General features: G+C 41.0%; 1 protein-coding gene across 1 annotated transcript; it reads left to right on the top strand.

Annotated features, from left to right (window-relative positions):
* The first annotated feature begins 968 nt into the window (after positions 1–968).
* Positions 969–20,373, top strand: STEEP1 (STING1 ER exit protein 1). The gene is made up of 7 exons (XM_019667829.1): positions 969–1,164; positions 4,429–4,546; positions 14,434–14,475; positions 16,189–16,327; positions 16,937–17,026; positions 17,653–17,745; positions 18,952–20,373. The coding sequence occupies exons 1-7, from the start codon at positions 1,041–1,043 to the stop codon at positions 19,012–19,014; spliced, it is 669 nt and encodes a 222-aa protein (XP_019523374.1). The 5' UTR covers positions 969–1,040; the 3' UTR covers positions 19,015–20,373.
* The last annotated feature ends 222 nt before the right edge of the window (positions 20,374–20,595 follow it).

The raw sequence follows: 20,595 nt of genomic DNA, 5'->3' as shown, positions 1-20,595 counted from the left end.
CACCCAGCAATTCAACTCCTAAGTATACACCCAAGAGAACTAAAAAGACATATCCTCACAAAAACTTGTATGCCAATGTTCATAGTAGCATTAGTCATTACATCCTAAAAATGGAAACAATCCAAATGTCCATCAAGTGATGAATGAATAAACAAAATGTGGTATATCCATTCAACAAAATATTATTCAGCTACAAAAACGAATGAAGTTCATTTTCCTGATTCATTATTACTTTCTATTGATTCACACTACAACATGGATGGACCATGAAAACACTGTTAAGTGAAAGAAAGCAGACAACAACAGCCACATATTGTATGAATTCATTCATATGCAATGTCCAGAAGAGGCAAATCCATAGAGACAGGCAGTACATTAGGGATTGCTAGGGGAAAAGGTGGGGAGTGACCGCTAACAATATTGGATTTCCTTTGTGGATGATGAAAATGTTCTGAAATTAGACAGTGGTGATGATTGTACAACTTTGTGAATATACTAAAAAACACTGAATGATACACTTTAAAAGGGTGAATTTTATGTTATGAGACTTATATCTCAGCTTTAAAAACATGCTTCTAGTTCATTTGATACTCATCCTGAATACAGTCATTAAAATCATAGAGGCACACCTAAAATCTGTATTATGTATATATGTGTGGATATTGTCTTTGTTATATCCGGTTATATATACACACACACACACACACACACACACACGCATATGCGTATAGAAATATAAATGAATAAATAATATTAAGGTTGTCCCAAGTAAAGCAGTCCCAGCTAACTTAGGCCAAAGCAAAAAAGTTTCTGGGCGGCTCTGTGCGGCCCCCGAACTTCTAAGCCTAACGGGACCGCCCGGAAGGACACATGACTATTAGTGACACATGACTAGAAACGGGACCGCCCGGAAATCTACATGACTATTAGTGACACATGACTAGAGTCACCTACGGGAAAAGGCTCGACGCGCGTCTATGACGTCATTTAGGCTCGACCCTTATTTTTGGTGCTGAGTTTGTGGGCCACTCCTGTGAACTATGCCTAAAGTTGTTTCCCGGTCGGTTGTCTGCTCCGACACCCGAGATCGGGAGGAATACGACGATGGCGAGAAGCCCCTCCACGTCTACTATTGTTTGTGCGGCCAGATGGTCCTGGTGTTGGGTGAGTAGTTGGGAACTGGGGAGAGTCTGCAAGCAGCGAAACTGGGTTCTCGAGTGAGAATTTTCTCTGGCTGTCATCTGGAAGCCACCCAGGGCAGTTTTTCTGTTTTCTATTTAACCTTGTAACACTGTATCCACACCTCCCTCCAAACTAAATTCATCCTTCAGAAAAAGATACACTGTATCTTCTCCTCCTCCCACTCCGCCTCTAAGATGCAGTAATAGCTTTTATCTTAAACAGAAATAAAACCTTTCCGTGATCCTACATTCTCCTCCAGTTATAACCCCATTTCTTTGCCGTTTTTTTTCTATATCAAAGCTTCTAAAAAGGGTGCCTGTATTAGCTGTTTCTGCATCCTCACTTCCCATTTCTCTTGACTTCCTTCATACAGGCTTTCCTTCCCACCTCACCATCTAGACCACATTTGTCAAGGTTAATTAACTGGACATATTGCCAGTTCCAGTGGTCAATCAATGCTCATTTTAGTCCCCATCTCAGTGGCCTTTGACAGAGATGAGCACTCCATCCTTCTTGAAACACTTCCATTTACTTCTAAGACTCCACAGTCTCCTGATCTTCCCTCTACCTTAATTTTCCCCGTTCTCAAAGTGTCTGATTCCTTTTTTTTTAAGATTATTTTTATTGGGAATTGGGGGGAGGGGAACAGCATTGGGGAATCTGGGAAGGGGAACAGACAAGTTGCTGTCCTTTTGTTCTTCAGTCTAGTTGTGGAGGACGTCGCTTCACTGGCCCATGTTGGTATTATGACCATTGCACTCTTCCCGGGTGAGGCAGATTGGTCACCAGCCATTGGGACAGCCTCTCACGGCAGCGCACGCTGGCTGCCAGCCACTCACGGTAGCTCACGGCAGCCCACTGCAGCAAAGGCTGCAGCCTATGTTGTCGCTGGCGACTCATGGCAGCCCAGCTCCAGGGCGAGCTGTTGTTCGCCATCTTAGCTGTACAGGGCGCAGCCTCACTGGCCCTCTATGTGGGATCTGAACTGGGGCCCTGCTGCCCAGAGCTGGCGTCTCCAGTCAGCTCTTAACCAATACGCCACTCGGCTGGCCCTGATTCCTTTTTCTGTCTCAGACTTTTAGGCATTACAAGTCCCTAGGGCTCAGTCCTCTCACCTAGTCTCAATCTGTACTCACTCCCTAAGTGATTTCAACCATTCCAAGCTTTAAATACCATCTATATGCTGATGACTCCCCATCTTTAATCTGCACTTGGTAAACTCCAATTGCCTATTCTATGTTTCTACTTGGATGTCTAATGGGCCTCTCTAAGAGATCATGTTCAAATTGACTTCATGATCCCCTACTACCTGCTCTTCACTGTTCCCCTCAGTCTTCCTTATTGCAGTCAGTGGTACCATTATTCAACCAGTATCTCAGAATCATTCTTGAATTCTCTCTTTCTTATACCTTACATATATCTAGTCCATCAACAAATTCTGCAGGTGCTTCCTTGAAAATCTGTACAGAATCTGACTACCTCTTACCACCTCCATTTCTACCACTCAAGTTCAAGACACCATCATCCCTCACCTGAATTGCCACAGTGTCTCTTGCTCTCCACTCTTTGTCCCCAGTGATCTATTTTCCACACAGCAGCCAGAGTCCTGTTTCAAAGTGGTGTTTTCCTATAACACTGAAAATAAAACCTAAGTCCATACCAAGACCATGCGTGATCAGACACACAGCTACCTCTCAGACTTCGTCTCCTAATACCCTTTCCCTTTCTCACTGCACTCCAGCCACAGTGGTCTTCTTGATTTTTCTCCATCATGTCAAAATATTCCTGCTCCCAGGGCCTTTGGGATTGGTACTTCCTCTGCCTCGACCCCTCTTCCCTCAATGCTTCCTTACTTCATTCAGGTCTCTGCTGAAATGTCACTTCCTTAGACAACTCTTCCCTTGCTTCCTTATGTAAAATAGCACGCTTGTCACTCTTTGTCTTCCTACCCTGCCTGATTTTTCTTTGTAGCACTTATCACTATCTGAGATCACTGTTCCTCCTATTATCCTGCCTATTTTTTATTAGTACTTATCATTATCTAAGATCATATTATATAATTATTATTTTAAAGTTTTCTGCCTCTTGTGCCAGACTGTAAACTTCATCAGGTCAGGGACTTTGTCTGCTTTATTCTTTTTTTTTTAAATTGGGGAACAATGTGTTTTTCCAGGACCCATCAACTGCAAGAAAAGTAGTTGTTTCAATCTAGTTGTGGAGGGCGCAGTTCAGCAGCCCATGTGGGCATCGAACCGACAACCTTGGTGTTGTGAGCACTGCGTTCTAACCAACTGAGCTAACCAGCCGCCCCTGACTGCTTTATTCTTGCTGAATCCCCAGCACAATGTTCAAACTGTGCCTGGTACATACAGGACCCTCACATATTTATTGGATAAATGAATTCTCTTTTGATCACCTAGAGTTGGGTCTGAATTCTTGTTCTGCTTCTCATTAAATGCATACAAGATCTCTTACCCATTCTAAGCCTCAATTCCCTCATCATTAAACTAGGAATACTAAATGTCTGCTCCAACAGGTCGATGTGAAGAGTAATGAGCTAAAGTGCAAACTGCCTGGTGTTCTCTAACTCCCGTCTCCACCTCCTTCATTAATCTTGAATCACTCTGATCACTTGAGTTCTCTGTGATCCTTTAGTTACTTAATTTGCATTATATCAATTTTCCATCTGGTTTATAACTGTACCTAATTTATTTCCTGTGTGTTTTCATTGTTTTTGGATTAAAACTCCTCTAACTGGGATGGGTCATTTGCATACTATATATAGCATACCACCTACCTCTCTTTTTTTCTAAGCACTTATCCACTTTTCCCAGTGCCTTCCTCATAGTCACTGGAGGATGCTTGATTATCTCTTCTGCTTCTAATGCACTGTAACACAAACCAAGTGTACCATGACATTTGAATCACAGAAATACAGAAAACTTGAATTGCAGTGGTGGGAAGGACTTCTGAGTTAATATAATCTATTCATCCTTCAAATAAAGGAAAAGACTCCAGAATGAGGAAGTGATTTGCCAAAGATCATCAGGGTAGTAACAGAGCTGAAACTAAAACTCAGATCTCCTGATGCCAAGCCATTTTTAGTTGGAAAATTCAATAATAGGCTTCAATAGGCATAGTAATTATAGTAAAAGTTACAGTGCTGGGGGCCCCACTGAAAACTTCTGATTGCCTCAGGATATTTTTCGGTGACTATAGTAACCAAATCTTTCTCCATTCCTTCAGACTGTCAGTTGGAGAAATTACCCATGAGGCCCCGGGATCGGTCCCGGGTGATTGATGCTGCCAAACACGCCCACAAGTTTTGTAACACAGAAGATGAGGAAACTATGTATCTTCGCAGGTAATATGTCGATGTTCTCTGTCTAGGCTTTCCTTATTATGTTGGGGTCTACTTCTAGGACTATAAATGCCCCATCTAGTGTTGAACAGGTCATCCATTTGGGCCTAATGCTTTGACGTTTGTGGTAGATCTCTAACTTCTGTTAATGCAGCCAGTATCTTTATTGTGTTTTGTTGAAATGGATTGAGATGTAATTCTGTTGCCATTTGAGAGTTGTAATTTTGTTTTTTTGCAAGTAGAATGAGTTCATTCAATTTGTAATCTCTTAGAGATTACTATGTGCAGGCACTGAGCTAGGGACTGGATCTGTGAGGATGAATAAAGTAACATCCTTACCATCAAAGAGCTCATGGCTCAGAGTGAGGGAACAGGCTACCTATTGTGATATGATAAAATACTGGTGTTGTGAACAAAAGGCTATGGGAAAACAGATAGGAGTGGCTCATCCTGCCTGAAAGGTGGTCAGGAGAGGTAGAAATAGATGGTGGCATTTGTGATTGGCCTTGAACTAGGATTTCACAAAGTAGATGAGAGGAAGGAGGGACATTCCAGATGAAGGGAATATGGAAGCATTAAAAGCATCAACTATTGTATGCTTGGGAAAATTGAATAGTCCTTTGTGGCTAGAGCCCAGGTCTCTCTACCAGAGGAGTTCATACCTCCTGGGGTGAGGACAGAGTAAAATGCTGAAGTACACAGTTAAGGTCCAACCTTTTTTTTAAGCAGAGGAGTGACACGGTTAGATCTCTCTTAGATTTGGGAGTTGTTGGTATATTAGGGGAATTGAAACCTGGGAAGTGATACAATTACATAGAAAGAATATGGAGCAAGAAGAAGAGAGGACTAAAGATACAATACTGGGAAACATTGACATTTAAAATGCAGACAAAATAATTGGAACAGAACAAGGAGAACCTGGTGATGTGGAAAATGGGAGAGGACAGAGTTTCAAGAAGTGTGTGTGTGAGTAGGGTGGTCATCAACAGGTACCAAATGCCACAGAGAGGTCAATTCTGGGGAATTAAAAAGTCCATCCATTCATTCAGCAAATATTTCATTTATTGGTCTCCTACCACTTGCCAGGTACTGTTTTAGAAACCTGGGATATCCTAGTATATTAGTTTGCTAAACTGGGTGCCTTAAAACAACAAAACTTAATTGTCTCACAGTTCTGGAGGCTAGAAGTCTGAAATTAAGGTGTCAGCAGGGCCATCCTCTCTCTGAAAGTTCTAGGGGAGGATCCTTCCTTGACTCTTCCTACCTTCTGGTGTTTGCTGGTGATCCTTGGCATTTCTTGGCTTGTAGATGTACCATGCTCATCCCTGTTTGGATTGTCTTATGGCCTTCTCCCTGTGTCTCTGTCCCTGTGTTTCTTTTCTTCTTCTTATAAGGACACCAGTCACATTGGATTAAGGGCATGACCTGATCTTAAATAATTATATCTGCAATGACCCTCTTTTCAAATAAGGTCACATTCTGAGGTTCCTAGAAGGACTTGACTTTTTAAGGGGCACTCCAACCCAGTACAACTAGTAAACAAGCAAAGAATCCTCCCCTGGTAGAACTTATATTCTAGTGTTGAACCGGAAAAAGTTACCAGCTGACATCTAGCTATCTTTATTTAAGAAATCAAACTGCGGGCCAGCCCAGTGGCTCAGTTGGTTAAGAGCTCGCTCAAGAGTTTGAGCTCTGAGCAACAGCGGTTTGATGCCCGGCCCGAGCTGAGCAGCCGCTGAGCTGCCAACAGGTAGCAGGATGGCTCAGCTAAAAAAAAAAAGAAAGAAATCAAACTGTTATCAGCCCACACTAATGAAAAGAGTTAGAAACCACTGCTAGGCTACATTCAATAACAAATCAGGCATCAAGCCCCATTGTGACAACTGGGTTTCTAGAATTATGCAGTTGAAGAGAAAATTGGTTATGTACAAGATACAACCAAGGGTGCCCATTATAATAAAACTTATGGAATTCACAAAGGAAGGCCCTCCAGGAAACATTGGGGAAACATTCATTTCTATGGTATATAGAAAGGTTTATAAATAACATGCCCTATCTAAAGCTAGTCCATCCTTTGTGCTCTTTCTCCCTCCATTAATATTTATTTAGATTTGTGATTTCGAAGATTATTAAGTGACTGTCTTTAGAATTGGTAAAATATTTATTACATATTAAAATTATACATTATATATATTAAATGAATATATATTATTCAGTTAATACAGAAAGTAGTATAACAACACAACTAGGCCACAGACTCTTATGGCACTATAAAGCAGATGCCCTCAACTCTAGGCCAGAAAACTGGGTGGCCCTAGGCTGAAGTAGAAGCCCTGGAATCCAGTCAGCCTGATCCTAGAAGTGAGCAAGCTTCAGGCCCAGCCTTACTGCCAGGTACTGCCCAGACCAGTGGTCTCTGGCCAAGTGACTCTGTTGGGCCACAGAGTTCTTAGAGTTTACCAACAAGGCATGGTAAACTTCCCCCTTGGTTGACATAGTTCCTGCTCTAATCATGAACAGTCTTCCCAAGGGCCCACTGTACTGTACTCCCCTGCTGGCCAGTATGGAATTTCGGTCTACTCTTCCTCTTCCTCTTCTGTAGCCAGCTGAGTGTGGGAACACCAGTTACTAAAAATGCATCAGCTGGGGGCCAGCTGAGTGGCTCAGTTGGTTAAGAGCTCGCTCAAGAGTGTGAGCTCTGAGAAACAGGGCTGCTGGTTCGATTCCCGGCCTGAGCTGATCTGCCACTGAGCTGCCAACAGGTGGCAGGATGGCTCAGCTAAAAAAATAAATAAAATAAAAATGCATCAATCTGCCCAACACAGGCCCTGGAGCCTATCACTTTCTACCTCCAAGTCTCTCTATTCTAAAGTACCTCTCTTGGGGGAATGGAATCAATGGAATTGTAATAGATAAGTATGGTATTGGGGGCGGGAGGGCAATACATGGGGGGAGGGGGGGTTGTTACTTTGTGAGGGTGAAAAGGATAACTATTGCATTGTTCTGTACACCTGAAACTAACAAAAAAAATTAAAAAAATATTGACAGGGCTCTGTATGCAAAAATTAAAGGATTAATTATACAGAAATATAAAAAAATATGACTGGATGTCTTATGTGACTTATAAATGGTTCTTAAAGTCATTTCTACATGAATGTTCTAAAAATATTTTTAGAGATGACATCATTGAAAAAAATATATGATACTCTCCAACAAAAACATTCCATATATGTTCCATTCACACACCAATAAATTATCTTGTTTAAAATAAAAAAATAAAAAATAAAAAATAAAGTACCTCTCTTTTGACACTGTAGTTCCCTATTCCCATCTTTCCCTTATCCTCCACTCCCCCAGTTGCAAATCTAATAGGTGCTTTTCTGTCCATATCTTTGTTGACCATGCCTCCTTTGATGCTGTCTCCTTCCTTGATTTCTGTGAAACTGCTCTTGTGATTCTCCTTCTACTTCTTTGGCTTTCTCAGTCCTCTGGATTCTTCTGCCTGCCCTTAAATGTTGGTGTTCCCCAGGTCTCTGACCTTGATTTTATGACTAAGTCCAAACTCAACATGACTAAGTCCAAACTCATCATTTCTCTAATGTAGGAAACGCCACAGATTGGTTCACTCAGCACCACTCCAACACTTTTTTCTTATACCTGCCTTTATACTATGTCTATAAAGTTAGGGCACATATTCCAGCCCCCCTCCCCCCCCCAAAAAAACCCTAAGGTTCTGAATATGACTTAGCTTTTCCCAAGTAAAAGGATGGAAGTAGAAGTCATTAGGTGGGGCTTCCAAGGAAAGCCCATTTTACTTATTTCTTCCTGCTTTTTGGAAAACAGATTTGATAGTTGGAGCACCAGCAGCCATCCTGGAACTGGAAAGGAAAGGCCACAAGAATTGCAGAGCTTTTGCTATACTTTCCTTGGGTCTCTACCATTGCCAGGAGCCACCTTCCTCTAGACTTCTTTTATATGAAAACAAAGTCTTCTGTTGAAGCCACTGTAGTCAGGTTCCTGTAACTATCAGCCAAACACAATTCCTTCTTTTTCCTCCTCCTATGATGACATCACCATTCATACAGTGGCCCAAGGTAGAAATCTGGGAGCCAGTCCTCTCTTTGTCTCTTCCACCCCCGCTCCCACCATCCCCTGCACAATCCAGTCACTCACCATGTACTGTCAATTCTACCTTCTAATCTGTCTTATGGCTGCCTCCTCACGTTCACCCTGCTACACTGCCATCATTGCCAGTACCCAAAATCACTTGCTTGGGCTGTTGAAGTGGCCTCTTACCTGGTCTTTTTGCCTCTGGTTTTCCTTTCCTCCAGTCTGTTGTCTACTGTCTGAATTATCTCAAATGCACAATTTGTCAATCCCCTGTTTCAGATCTTTCAGTGACTTTTCATGACCTACAGCAGTGCCTTTCAAACATTTTTAGACAGTGAATCCTTTCTTCAAATGAAATTCTTCCCAGAAATATAAATAAGCAGGAAGATGCTCTGATTGGGGAAGAGTTGAGCCCAGCCCATTAAAGGATTCCTTTCCTTCCCCTATCCAATTTCATTTAGGGGCCATCGTGGAGCACAATTTTAAAAATCTTGGTTAGCAGGATAAAATCTAAGCTTGAAGACTCTCTATGATCTGACGTTGGCATACCTGTTCATCCTCATCTCCTGGGACGCCCTTGATTTAGTTTTTTAAACAACAAACAAACATTTATCATCTCATAGTTTCTGTGGGTAAGGAATTCAAGAGCAGCTGAGATGGATGGTTCTGGTCTCTCATGAAGCTGTGGTTAAGAGATTGACTATGGATGCAGTCATCTAAAGTTTTGATTGGGTTGGAAGTTCCACTTCCAAGGTGGCTCACTTGCATGGTTGGCAGCTGAGCGCCAGCTGCTGGGGTGAAGCCTCAGTTCCTTACCATCGGGATCTTCTACAGGGTTGCTAGAGTGTCCTCGTGACATGGCAGCTGGCTTCCCATAGCATGAGTAATCCAAGAGAGAATGAGGTGGAAGCCACGATGTCTTTTATGTCCAAAACTCAAAAGCCACACACTATCATTTCTGCAGTGCCCTATTGGCGTCACAGGTCAGCCCTGTTCATTGTGGGAGAGGACTGTACAAGGGTATCAATAGCAGGGAGAAAGGATCACTGGGGGCCATCTTAGAGGCTGTCTACCACAACCAGCGAGAATGTTTTGTTTTCTGCCTTCCCTATTGCATATATTCCTAAGGGTTAAGGGTAGGAAAGACAACCGAGGTCAATTAGTCTAAATGTCTAGCTCATATTAATCACTTTTTTATAATCATACCACTTAAAAGCCTTGTCTCATTTATGTTAGAGGCTCAATGTCTCAAAAAGATGAACTTTTTGAGAGCAAGAACCCTGCCTTCTATTTCTGAAACCCTTAGGACATCTTGCCTGATTCTTGGCACATAGCTAGGAATAGATCAATTTTTATAAACTTGAAAAATCCCATTTGTCTTAGGTATTTGAAAATTAACTCATGGGGAAATATACAACCCCCTTTATTTGACATTCCTGTGCTTTGAAAGCCCCGGCTTATGAGATTGGCTGACTTCAGGATTCCAGAAATCAGTTGCATGAATAACCTTTCCCTTCAAGCTGAGGCTGAATTTAGAATCCCAGCAGGAGCCAGATGGGGTACACATGACTGAAAATATTGCGAATGCCCTAGTCCAGTAAAGTTAGCAAATGGGAACACATTTGACATACATAACACTTATAAGCAGAGAGGCAGAGTGTTAAAGATGGTGGAGAGCACAAACTTTGGAGTTACACCCCAAGCAGCACCACTGTAGTTCCTCTCATTCTGTGTGTTGACTTCACTTTCTTGGTGGTATTTTTGGAAGCACAAACGTTTTTAATTTTAATCAAGTTCCATTTATGTATTTTTTTCTTTGATTGCTTGTACTTTATTCAGATTTTCTATTTCTTTTTCAGTGAGTTTTGGTAGTTTTTGTCATTCTGTCGTTCTAGGAATTTGTCCCTTTCATCTAGGTCAGGGGTTGGCAAACTGCGGCTCGCGAGCCACATGCGGCTCTTTGCGTGCGTTCCATTTCAAAAGTTTGCCGACCCCTGGAAGAGCCAATCCTGTCCCTCACAACAATTTAAAAATTATTTGAGAGCCATAAATATATTTTTACATAATCATCATTATCTGAATGATATCCTTTACAAATTTTATCAATGAAACTATGATAGTTTTATTTTCATTTTCAATTTTACTTCAGCGCCTACAACTCACGAGCATCAGTTTGCTGACCCCTGGTGGCTCTTCAGTCTCAAAAGTTTGCCGACCCCTGATCTAGGTTATCTAATTTGTTGGTGTATAGTTATTCATAATGTAATCTTAAAATATTTTTAATGTCTGTAAGATCTGTAGTACTCCTTTGATTTTTTTAAGTCCTAGTAACAGACTATTTGTAATTTTCTGAATATATTTTTCTGTTTTACCTTTGCACATAGTGTTCCCTCTGCCTGAAATACCATTTTCTATCAGGACTGTCAGCTTGAACATTACTGCTTCATGAAGCCTTAGGACAGACTGATGGCTCTGACCTCTGTGTTCCCATTACACTGCATATATTCCTCCATTATAGAACTTACCTCCATGATTATAATTTTCCTCACTAAACTGAGTTCCTTTTTTTTTAAAGATTTTATTGGGAAATTGGGGAAGGGGAACAGCCATGTTGTTGTCCTTCAGTCTTAGTTGTGGAGATGCACAGCTAGCTCAGATCCAAGTCCAGTCGCCATCTGGCCGTCCGTTGGCAGCTAGCAGTCACTTAGCTCAAGGTGCGGTGTTCAATCTTAGTTGCGGGTGGGCATAGCCCACCATCCCATGGGGGAGTCGAACCGGCAGCCTTGTTAGGAGCACGTGCTCTCACCAGCAGAGCCATCCTGCCACCTGTTGGCAGCTCAGTGGCAGCTCAGCTTGGGCGCAGCTCACTGGCCCATGTAGGAATCAAACCGGCGACCCTGTTGCTCAGAGCTCGTGCTCCTAACCAACTGAGCCACTCAGCCGGCCCAAAACTGCATTCTTAAAATAATTCATTCAACCAACCTTTACTGCTTGTCTGTTTTGTTTCCAGTAGTTTGTTCAGCTCTGGGAGTAGAGTGTTAAGACAGACAGGCATGATCTCCACTGTTTTTTGATCTCATGGACCTCACAATCTAGTGGGATGACAGAAAAATCAAGTAATTATGATTATGGAAGGTCATATGACTGAAACAAAGGGCTCATACAGAGAATCACATGAGAACCTCTTAGAAAAGGTAGTCAGGGAAGGCCTCTATGACTAGGTGATATTTGAACTGAGACCAAAAAAGATGAGAACTGTACAGCTTTGGCAAAGTGGTAAGAAGAGCATTCCAGGCAGAAAGAAGAGTGTGTCTGAAAGGTCATAGGTGGGGAAGCACTTCTTGGTTCAAAGAACAGAAGAAAGACTGATGTGGATGATGCATAGTGAGAGAGGGAGGGAATGTATCAAGTGAGGTGGGGGCCCAATTATGGGCTCAGTTGCTGCCTGATAGACCATGATAAGGAGTTTGGATTTTATTCTGGGGGTCTTCAGAAGCCACTCTTGACTCTAGAGAATGATTTGGAGTGAGACTGTAGTGGAAGCAGATTCCAATAAGCAGTTGGATTTTTATTATAGATATAAATTTAGAGTGGGGAAGGCCTAAGTCTCTCTCTCTCTCTCTCTCTCTCTCTCACACACACACACACTACTGATTTAATGACGCAAAAATCTAAAATTTCCATGTGGGGGAAAAGTCAAAGACAACAAATATCAAACTGGGGCGAAATATTTGCAAGGCCCTTTAATATTTGCAAGTCTCCTTAATATACAATAAAAAGACAAAGGGTAGGAACTGAAAGTTCACACACACACACAAAAGAAAATACAAATGCCTATTAAATATATGAAAAGATGCCTAACTTCACTCTTTAAAAAAAGAAATACAAATTACAAGATCACTGTTTTCATGTGCTAGATTGGCAATAGTGCATTTTAATAATATATTAGGTTGTTGAGACTGTAGGGTAACAGGAACTCTCACATTGGTGGTGGGAGTATAAATTGGTTCAATTTCTCTAGAGAGTAATTTGGCAGTGTCTATCATAAGTTAAAGTGGACACATTTCTAGGCATTTATCCAACAGGTAAAAGACATTTTGGTTCATCCATACAAAGGAATACAATACAGACCTTGTAATGAGGCAGCTCTTTATCAATGATGGGGAAGGATCACATATATATTTTTTAACCAATATATATTTTTAAGTGAACAAAGAGGTAGAGAACAGTATAAGGTATGCTACACTTGTCTAAAAAGGAAAATAAAAAAATATTTTTTTTCTATATATACCAATAAGGATTATTTTCTTGTATCATCGACCATCTCTGGGAGGAACAGAAGAAACAGTATTTGCCTCTGGGGAAGAGAACTGGGTGGGTGGAGGATGAGTGGGGAGCATATTTACTTCTCATTTCATACTCTATGTATATCATGTGCACATACTGCCTATTAAAAAATTGAAACAAACAAAGGGAGGGGAAGTGAGGAGACCAGTTAGGAAACTGTGATAATAGTTCAGGGAAGAGATACTGGTTGCCTGAACTAAGATGGTGGCAGGAAGGCAGGAAGGTGGCGAAAATTAGACAAGTTCAAGATCTTTTTTGGAGATACAAGCCACAGGATTTCCTAAATGAAGTAGGTGTGAGAGATGAGGAAAAGCAAAGAATCAAGGATGAGTCTCAGGTTTTTGTTAAGCAACTGGATGGGTGAAAGAGTTGGTTATCTAAGGCAGTGTCACGTGGGCTCTTGAGCCTGACAGTCTGGGCTTGAATTCAACCTATTCTACTTCCTAACTCTATGACCTTGGGCAAATGATGTAATTGCTTTATGCCTAGGAGCTCTCATCTATAAAATGAGAATGATAATAGGACCTACCTCACAAAGTTGCTGTAAGGATTAAATGGGTCACATGGTAAAAGGTATACAAATGGTTGCCACTATTGTTATTGTTATCACTGAGACCATGACTGCTGCTTTGACTACTGCTCCTCCTCCTCTGTCAGGGAATCACATGAGGGGCTCAGTACATATTTGTGGAAAGAAGAAATGCTTTAAAATTAATACATATTTGGGGCCAGCCGAGTGGCTCAGTTGGCTAAGAGTTGGCTTAAGAATGCAAACTCTGACCAACAGGGCCGCTGGTTCGATTCCCACATGGGCCGCTGGTTCGATTCCCACATGGGCCAGTGACGCTGCGCCAGAGCTGAGCTGTCGCTGAGCTGCCAACAGGTGGCAGGATGGCTCAGCTGGTGAGAACATGTGCTCCTAACAACAAGGTTGCCTGTTCAAGAAGGTGGGCTATGCCCGCCCACAACTAAAGACCTAACTTGGCACCTTGAGCTGAGCTGCTGCCCGGGTGGCTCAGTGGATAGAGTATGTGCTCTTAACAACAAGGCTGCTGGTTCAACTCCCGCATGGGATGGTGGCTACACCTATCCGCAACTAAGATTGAACACAGCACATTGAGCTTAGAGGCCACGAGCTGCCGAGGGGAAGCCAGATGGCGACTGGCGCCCTCCACAACAAAGGATGAAGAACAACAACTTGTCTGTCCCCGTTCCCCAATTCCCCAACACTGTTCCCCTCCCCCAGTTCCCCAATAAAATCTTTAAAAATAAAAAAATAAAATAAAATAAAATTAATACATATTTAATAACCAGTTGATATATGAAATGAAAACTTTTGAAAGGCCCTTTTAACATTTGAAGAAATGAGATAGTGAGGTTTGTATGTGAAGAGATTTTGTTCATATCTTCTTTAACTTCCTTTTTCTGTGCAGGTCTGAAGGCATTGAACGGCAGTACAGGAAGAAATGTGCAAAGTAGGTATTAACAGTGTAGGTTTCTTTGAGCATAAGCAAATAGAGGCAATAATGTGTTAGGAACATAATTATTTGGATAATAATTCTCTGTTGTATCCTTAAGACTTCAACTACACAAATATCAATATGCTTCTTGAAAAGACTAGTCAAAGTTACATCTCTGACCAGATGGCCACAAAAATGTGTTTTTTTTCAGCATAGTATAAATTTAAAAATTGAAATGTAATTTGTACATGATAAAATTTCCCCTTCTTAAGTGTACAATTTGATGAGTTTTGACAAAAGCACACAGTCATGTAACACCGCCACAACCATGATACAGAACTTTCCCAGTACCCCATGTGCCCTTCGCAGTCAGTCGCCTTCCTCACCTCTCTCCCCTGGCAATAATGGATCTGCCTTCTGTTACAGTGGTTTTGCCTTTTCTAAGATTTTCTGTAAATTCTACAATATGTACTCTACTACATACAATATGTATCTATTACTGGTTTCTTTCACTTAGCATAATGCTTTTGGGATTCATCCAAGTTGTTATGTATGTCAGTAATTTGTTCCTCTTTATTGTTGAGTGGTATTTCATTGCACCACAGTTTGTTTCACAGTTCACTTGTTGAAGGGCATTTGAGTTGTTAATGGTGTTGGCTATTGCAAATAAAGCTGCTGTGAACATTCTAGTATACATCTTGGTGGGAGCATGTGTTTTCTCTTGGGATGGGGTTGCTGGGTCATATGGTAAATATAACACAGTGTAATTTAATCCAGGCCTATTTAGAAAGCCTATTATAGGACCACAGACCCCAGAACTTTATTTAATATATTTATGTTGAGTCGTTGGGAAAGTCATGACATATTTTTCTGTTTTTCCATGTAAAAATGCATCATGACTTTCCCAACAACCCAATATATATATATATATATATATATATATATATTTTTTTTTTTTTCCAGCTTTAGGTTAATAGAATAGTAAATTGTAGTAAGTTTAATCTTGTTGAAGTTAACTACAGTTACATCTTTGCTCTCAGAATACTCCGACTAGGAGAATTAAATCAGGGAAATGGCTAAGAAGGCATTTTTAGTTCACAGCTACATTGGATTCATTAGATTAATTTTATCAGATCTTATGGGACTCCTTCATTTAGCTGAAAAAGTATAATAAAAATGACCAGCCAAAGTGAGCCATTACTACAGGAATTCATGTGCCGACCACTGCGGTGGAGCATTTACACTCCCTCATGACACTGAAAAAAGAAAGCAAAACTAGACAAAACCCCCCAAATAGTTATCCAGACACTTGGAAAGAATGGCAGCAGTTTTGATTGGAAAGCAGTTGTTTGCCAAATTTGTCTGATGATAAGAATCACTTGGATGCTGAAGAAAATGACAGATTCTCAGGCCCTCCCCTCCCCAGATTTGCTGAATCAGGATCTCCTAAGGGAGGAGCCTAGGCATCTGATCAGCAATTTTAACAAGCACCCTCAGTGATTCTTATCGAGTAGTTTTGGGAAACACTGGGAAGAGCTCATCATTAGTTTATCACACACACATGCATGCACGCACGCGCGCGCACGCGCGCACACACACACACACACACACACACACACACACACACACACACAAGCACAATTCCTGGAGTCTGAGCATACTTTGTGAATCAGCGTTTTGGAGATCTGGATTCTGAGGCCTCCCAGAGAATCACTCTGGTGTTTGCAGGTGTGGACTGCCACTCTTCTACCAGTCCCAGCCGAAGAATGCTCCAGTGACCTTCATAGTGGATGGAGCAGTAGTCAAGTTTGGCCAGGGCTTTGGGAAAACGAATATATATACTCAGAAGCAAGAGCCTCCTAAAAAGGTAATTATCATTGAAGGAGACAGACTGGTTAACATAGCTACGGGTTTAGCTAAATTTTAAAACAATATTATAGTACATGAGAAACTGCCCTTTATAAAGGTCAATTATATAGATGTAACATGTTTTATAGATGTAACGTCTATTATGTGTTCTTTTTTTCTTTTCCTACAGCTGCCCTATGAGTAAAGTTAGAAATTGTGTGTTTTTTATTTACATTTATTTCCTTCCAAATTTCTTCTTTTTCCAGTGTGAACAATTTAAAATGGAATGAATCAGGCTAATTTTTAAATATACTTTAAAAATCTTTGATGGCAAAAATTAGAAAAATATAATGCAAATAAAAGCATTGGCACTTTTAGATAGGCCAGCCTGTCCCAGAGAGATGGGTATCCCCATCCCCCCCGCCACCTACCTCCCCAGCACCCACGCACGTGCGCATGCATTCTCTCTCTCTCTGTCTCTCTGTCTCTCTGTCTCTGTCTCTCTGTCTCTCTCTCTCTCTGTCTCTCTCTTTCTCTCTCTCTCTCTCATGGACACACACACAATCACATTCATGACTCACAGAGCCTCTTACAGTGATCTAGACTGATTCTTCTTCTGTGACTCCAGGTGATGATGACCAAACGGACTAAAGACATGGGCAAGTTCAGCTCTGTCACTGTGTCTACTATTGATGAAGAGGAAGAGGAGATTGAGGCTGTAAGTGCTTCTGTTCTTAAGGAAATTGGACTGGGGGTGGTGAAAGGAAAGGGGCTTTAGAACTAGAGCATCCAGTAGCAGAATAATTAGAGACTACTTGTAGACATTGCTCTGCTAGTAAAAAACTATGATACTGATTAGTTCTTGTGTCCCTGGATCCCAGGGCCATCTGGAAAATGAGAACCAGGGAGTTAGGTTAGATCAGTGTTTTTTTTTCATACTGTTTTTTTGTTTGTTTGTTTGTTCATTTTGAGATGCCTTAGGGGGCAAATCCCTCATCCCTCTTCAGTTTAAATACTGTTGGGCTCAATGATTTCAGGTCCCTTTCAGTCCAGCTCTGACGGATTATGAGTCTGCCCTTAGCAGTAGCAGCAATTACCTTTATAGTAAGTACTTCAGTATAATGATGTTTACAGAGAAAGATGTTACCTTTTATTTTCAAAATGGTTTCAGTTGAAACCTGAACTCTCCCAGATTACTGAAAAGCTGAAGAATTGAAAGGGAACAGACTCCTGCCATTTCAGTAATAATTTCATAATTTGAGTGGTATAAATGGCAACTTAAGGTCTCTTTTGTTACTCATTGGTAGGACTGCTGGTTTAAAGATGCTTATTTTTTTCCCTCAGAGAGAAGTGGCTGACTCGTATGCACAGAATGCCAAAGTGATTGAAAAACAGCTGGAGCGGAAAGGCATGAGCAAAAGGCGGCTACAAGAGTTGGTAAGTGGCATGGGATGGCAAGGTGCTGGGCTTGACTATTTGAATCTCTTGGTCTGAAACACGCTCCAGCAGTCAGGGAAATCCCTTAGGAAGTCTGTCGGGAGTTAGTAGTATAGTCGGCTGTCAGGCATCTAACCCTGGGCTGTGACTGTCAATACACCCTGTTCTGGAGTAGTGATCACAGAATCCAGGCCCTAAATGATAATACTTGTTACGTAGCCCCAACTAGAATGATATTTTAATCTGGTACTTGTGGTCCAAGGTCAGGAGTTAAAGATCAGGGTTCATGAAAGCTCTCCAAGTATGTGATGGCATATGATAGTGTTACATTGGTGGGACCACGTTTAGGGCTGGTTATTGCTTCTGAAAGCACTAGTACCACCACCAGTTTCTGCATTATTCACGGGTTCATCATAGAGCATGGACGCCTATATATGATGATGTCTACATTTTTGTTTTCTTGACAATAATTTACTTATGATATTTCTTTAAAATGAGGTATCACTACATTGGTGCCTCATCAGATGGTACACCAGTCTAACCCAATGACTAGAGGATTTTTTTGGTGACAGAGATGGTGGGTTTTAGAAGCTGCTTTACCTTGCCATAGTGGTTTAGAGCAGTGTTTATCAAATTTCTGAGGTGAAGAACCAGTGCTTTCTTTTTTTCTAAATTTTCAATTTGTCAGGAACAGATTTATAACATAAAATGCAAAGAAATGAATTTTCCTCAATTCTTCAAGTTAAATTATTTTATTATTAACCTGTCACATGACTATAAGAGATTCTAAATGCTTACTCTCAAGTTTTGTATGTATCTTGCATGGACCCATAACAAACAGTTTCATGGACCACACAACATTACAACATTAAGTAGCACTGTTCAAGAGCAGTATTTTTTATCCTGTTGTGCCAAGATATGCCATGATATTGATTCCCTCAGCCCTTTAGGGGCTCTGGTGTTGCAGGATCCCTACACTTGATCGCCTTGTGTATTTATGCCATTTTACCATACAGACGTTATCATTTTCTATGTGTGTGATAACATCCGAAAGTTTGGAAAGCAGTTGCTAAAGATTCATATGATTTTAGAACCAGTTTGTATACTAATTGAGCATGGAGAGATTGTGCTTGGGCAGTTAATATGAAGAAGTAATATAAGAATTTCATAGCATGTATCAGAACATATACTGTTCTTCCTCCACAGGCTGAACTGGAAGCAAAGAAAGCGAAAATGAAGGGGACCTTGATTGACAACCAGTTCAAATGATCAGGACCTTTCTCTGAACCCACACTGGAGGCAAGCATTTAGACCAGGAGGCCAAAGAACTTTTTCTTGACTGCATGGACTGGTTTCTACCTTTATTCCTCAGAAGAGGGCTGTATGTTGCTTCCTACATTCAGTGAGGCCTTTTAGTCCATCTGACCTGCTTTCTAGAGACGGATCATTCTGTTCATAGGTCTTCTATACTATTTTTGTCCCTTTGACGTAAACTTCTTCAGCTGTGCAGAAACTCTTTGAATAGATCAATCAGTGCTTGAGTGTCTGTAGTTTTTAAAGTAGCTATTCTTATTCCTTCTTCAGAGTTAATATAATGCATAATGATTTTTGAAAAAATATTATGATATATCATAGAAAAAAGTGGTATGAATTATATTTAAAATCACAGCATGTTAGATGCTTTTAAGTGACTCTGTCTCTCTTCTTAGACTGGCAGGTATCGGCTATGGTTCGAATCTCTCTACTATCAGAGAAAATCCATAAAAAGGCAGAATCTGCATAAAGCTCTCTTTACTTCAAATATGAAAGCCATAGGTGAGCCATCCCTTATCAGACTTCGAACTTAAAGAACAAAAGCCAGATTGGAGCGAGAGGGTAAGATAGCTGAGAGAGCTGAATGAAAACGGAGTCTCAATAAGCAACACAAGGGAGCTACTATCCTGTTGAGCAGCTAATAGCACTGCTTCCATGTGTGAGTACATGTGAGGGAGATATAGAGTAAGAAATGATGCTGGGATTTATAAAGTACCTGTGATATCGATATGTAGTGTTTGTATCCATGTTTAATCTGTTCACCTGTATTACACGATATTGGGGCAGGAAGAATATTTTAACCTCCTTATAGTATCTATATCATGTTGTGCTTATTAAGTGCCCAACATGTGTCTGTGAGATGCTGTTGGAAAATACTAGGGCATTTTTCTTTGCTTTTTTCTGATTTTTATTTTATTTGGAAGGAAAGGTGGGTTGGAGTTGGGGTAGACATGAGCTAGCAAGAACTGGGAGAAAGAGGGGTGGAGGTCCTGGGAAAGCCCAGGGTGGTACCATCTATCTTCCCAGTTATTCGCCTACATCCATTGAGGTCTTTGCAACTGAGTGTTCCTCTTCACCTCATTTCCTATAGGTATCATGTAGATAACCAGCCATAACCTCTACACAATTCCTTGACCTCAACTCCAAACGATGATCTTTACCTTCACACCACTTTAGCCACAAGCTGTCATGACCACAGCCTGGATGTCACCTACACCCCATCTGAAATCCAGTGTTCTATTCTCTGCTCACAACCTTCTATCATTGATACTCTCATATTCTCACTTCCATTAAACCTGTTTTGTTTTGCTTTTAGGTTTGAAGGGTGATTATTTTATTAGTAGTAATAATAAAAAATAGTAGTAATAATGATAAAAAAGTAGCTACTTTTTATTGAGTACTCACTATGTGTCTGGTGCCATGGAAAGCACTTTCTAGGTATTACCTTAATCTACACATTACAATAATCTCATGCGAGAGGTTTAACTACAGTAGTCCCCGCCCCTTTATCCATGGGTAATACGTTCCAAGACCCCC

The sequence above is a fragment of the Hipposideros armiger genome, unplaced genomic scaffold, assembly GCF_001890085.2.
Source record: "Hipposideros armiger isolate ML-2016 unplaced genomic scaffold, ASM189008v1 scaffold_508, whole genome shotgun sequence".
Lineage (NCBI taxonomy): Eukaryota > Metazoa > Chordata > Mammalia > Chiroptera > Hipposideridae > Hipposideros > Hipposideros armiger.
This window is presented reverse-complemented; position numbering and strand designations above follow the sequence as displayed.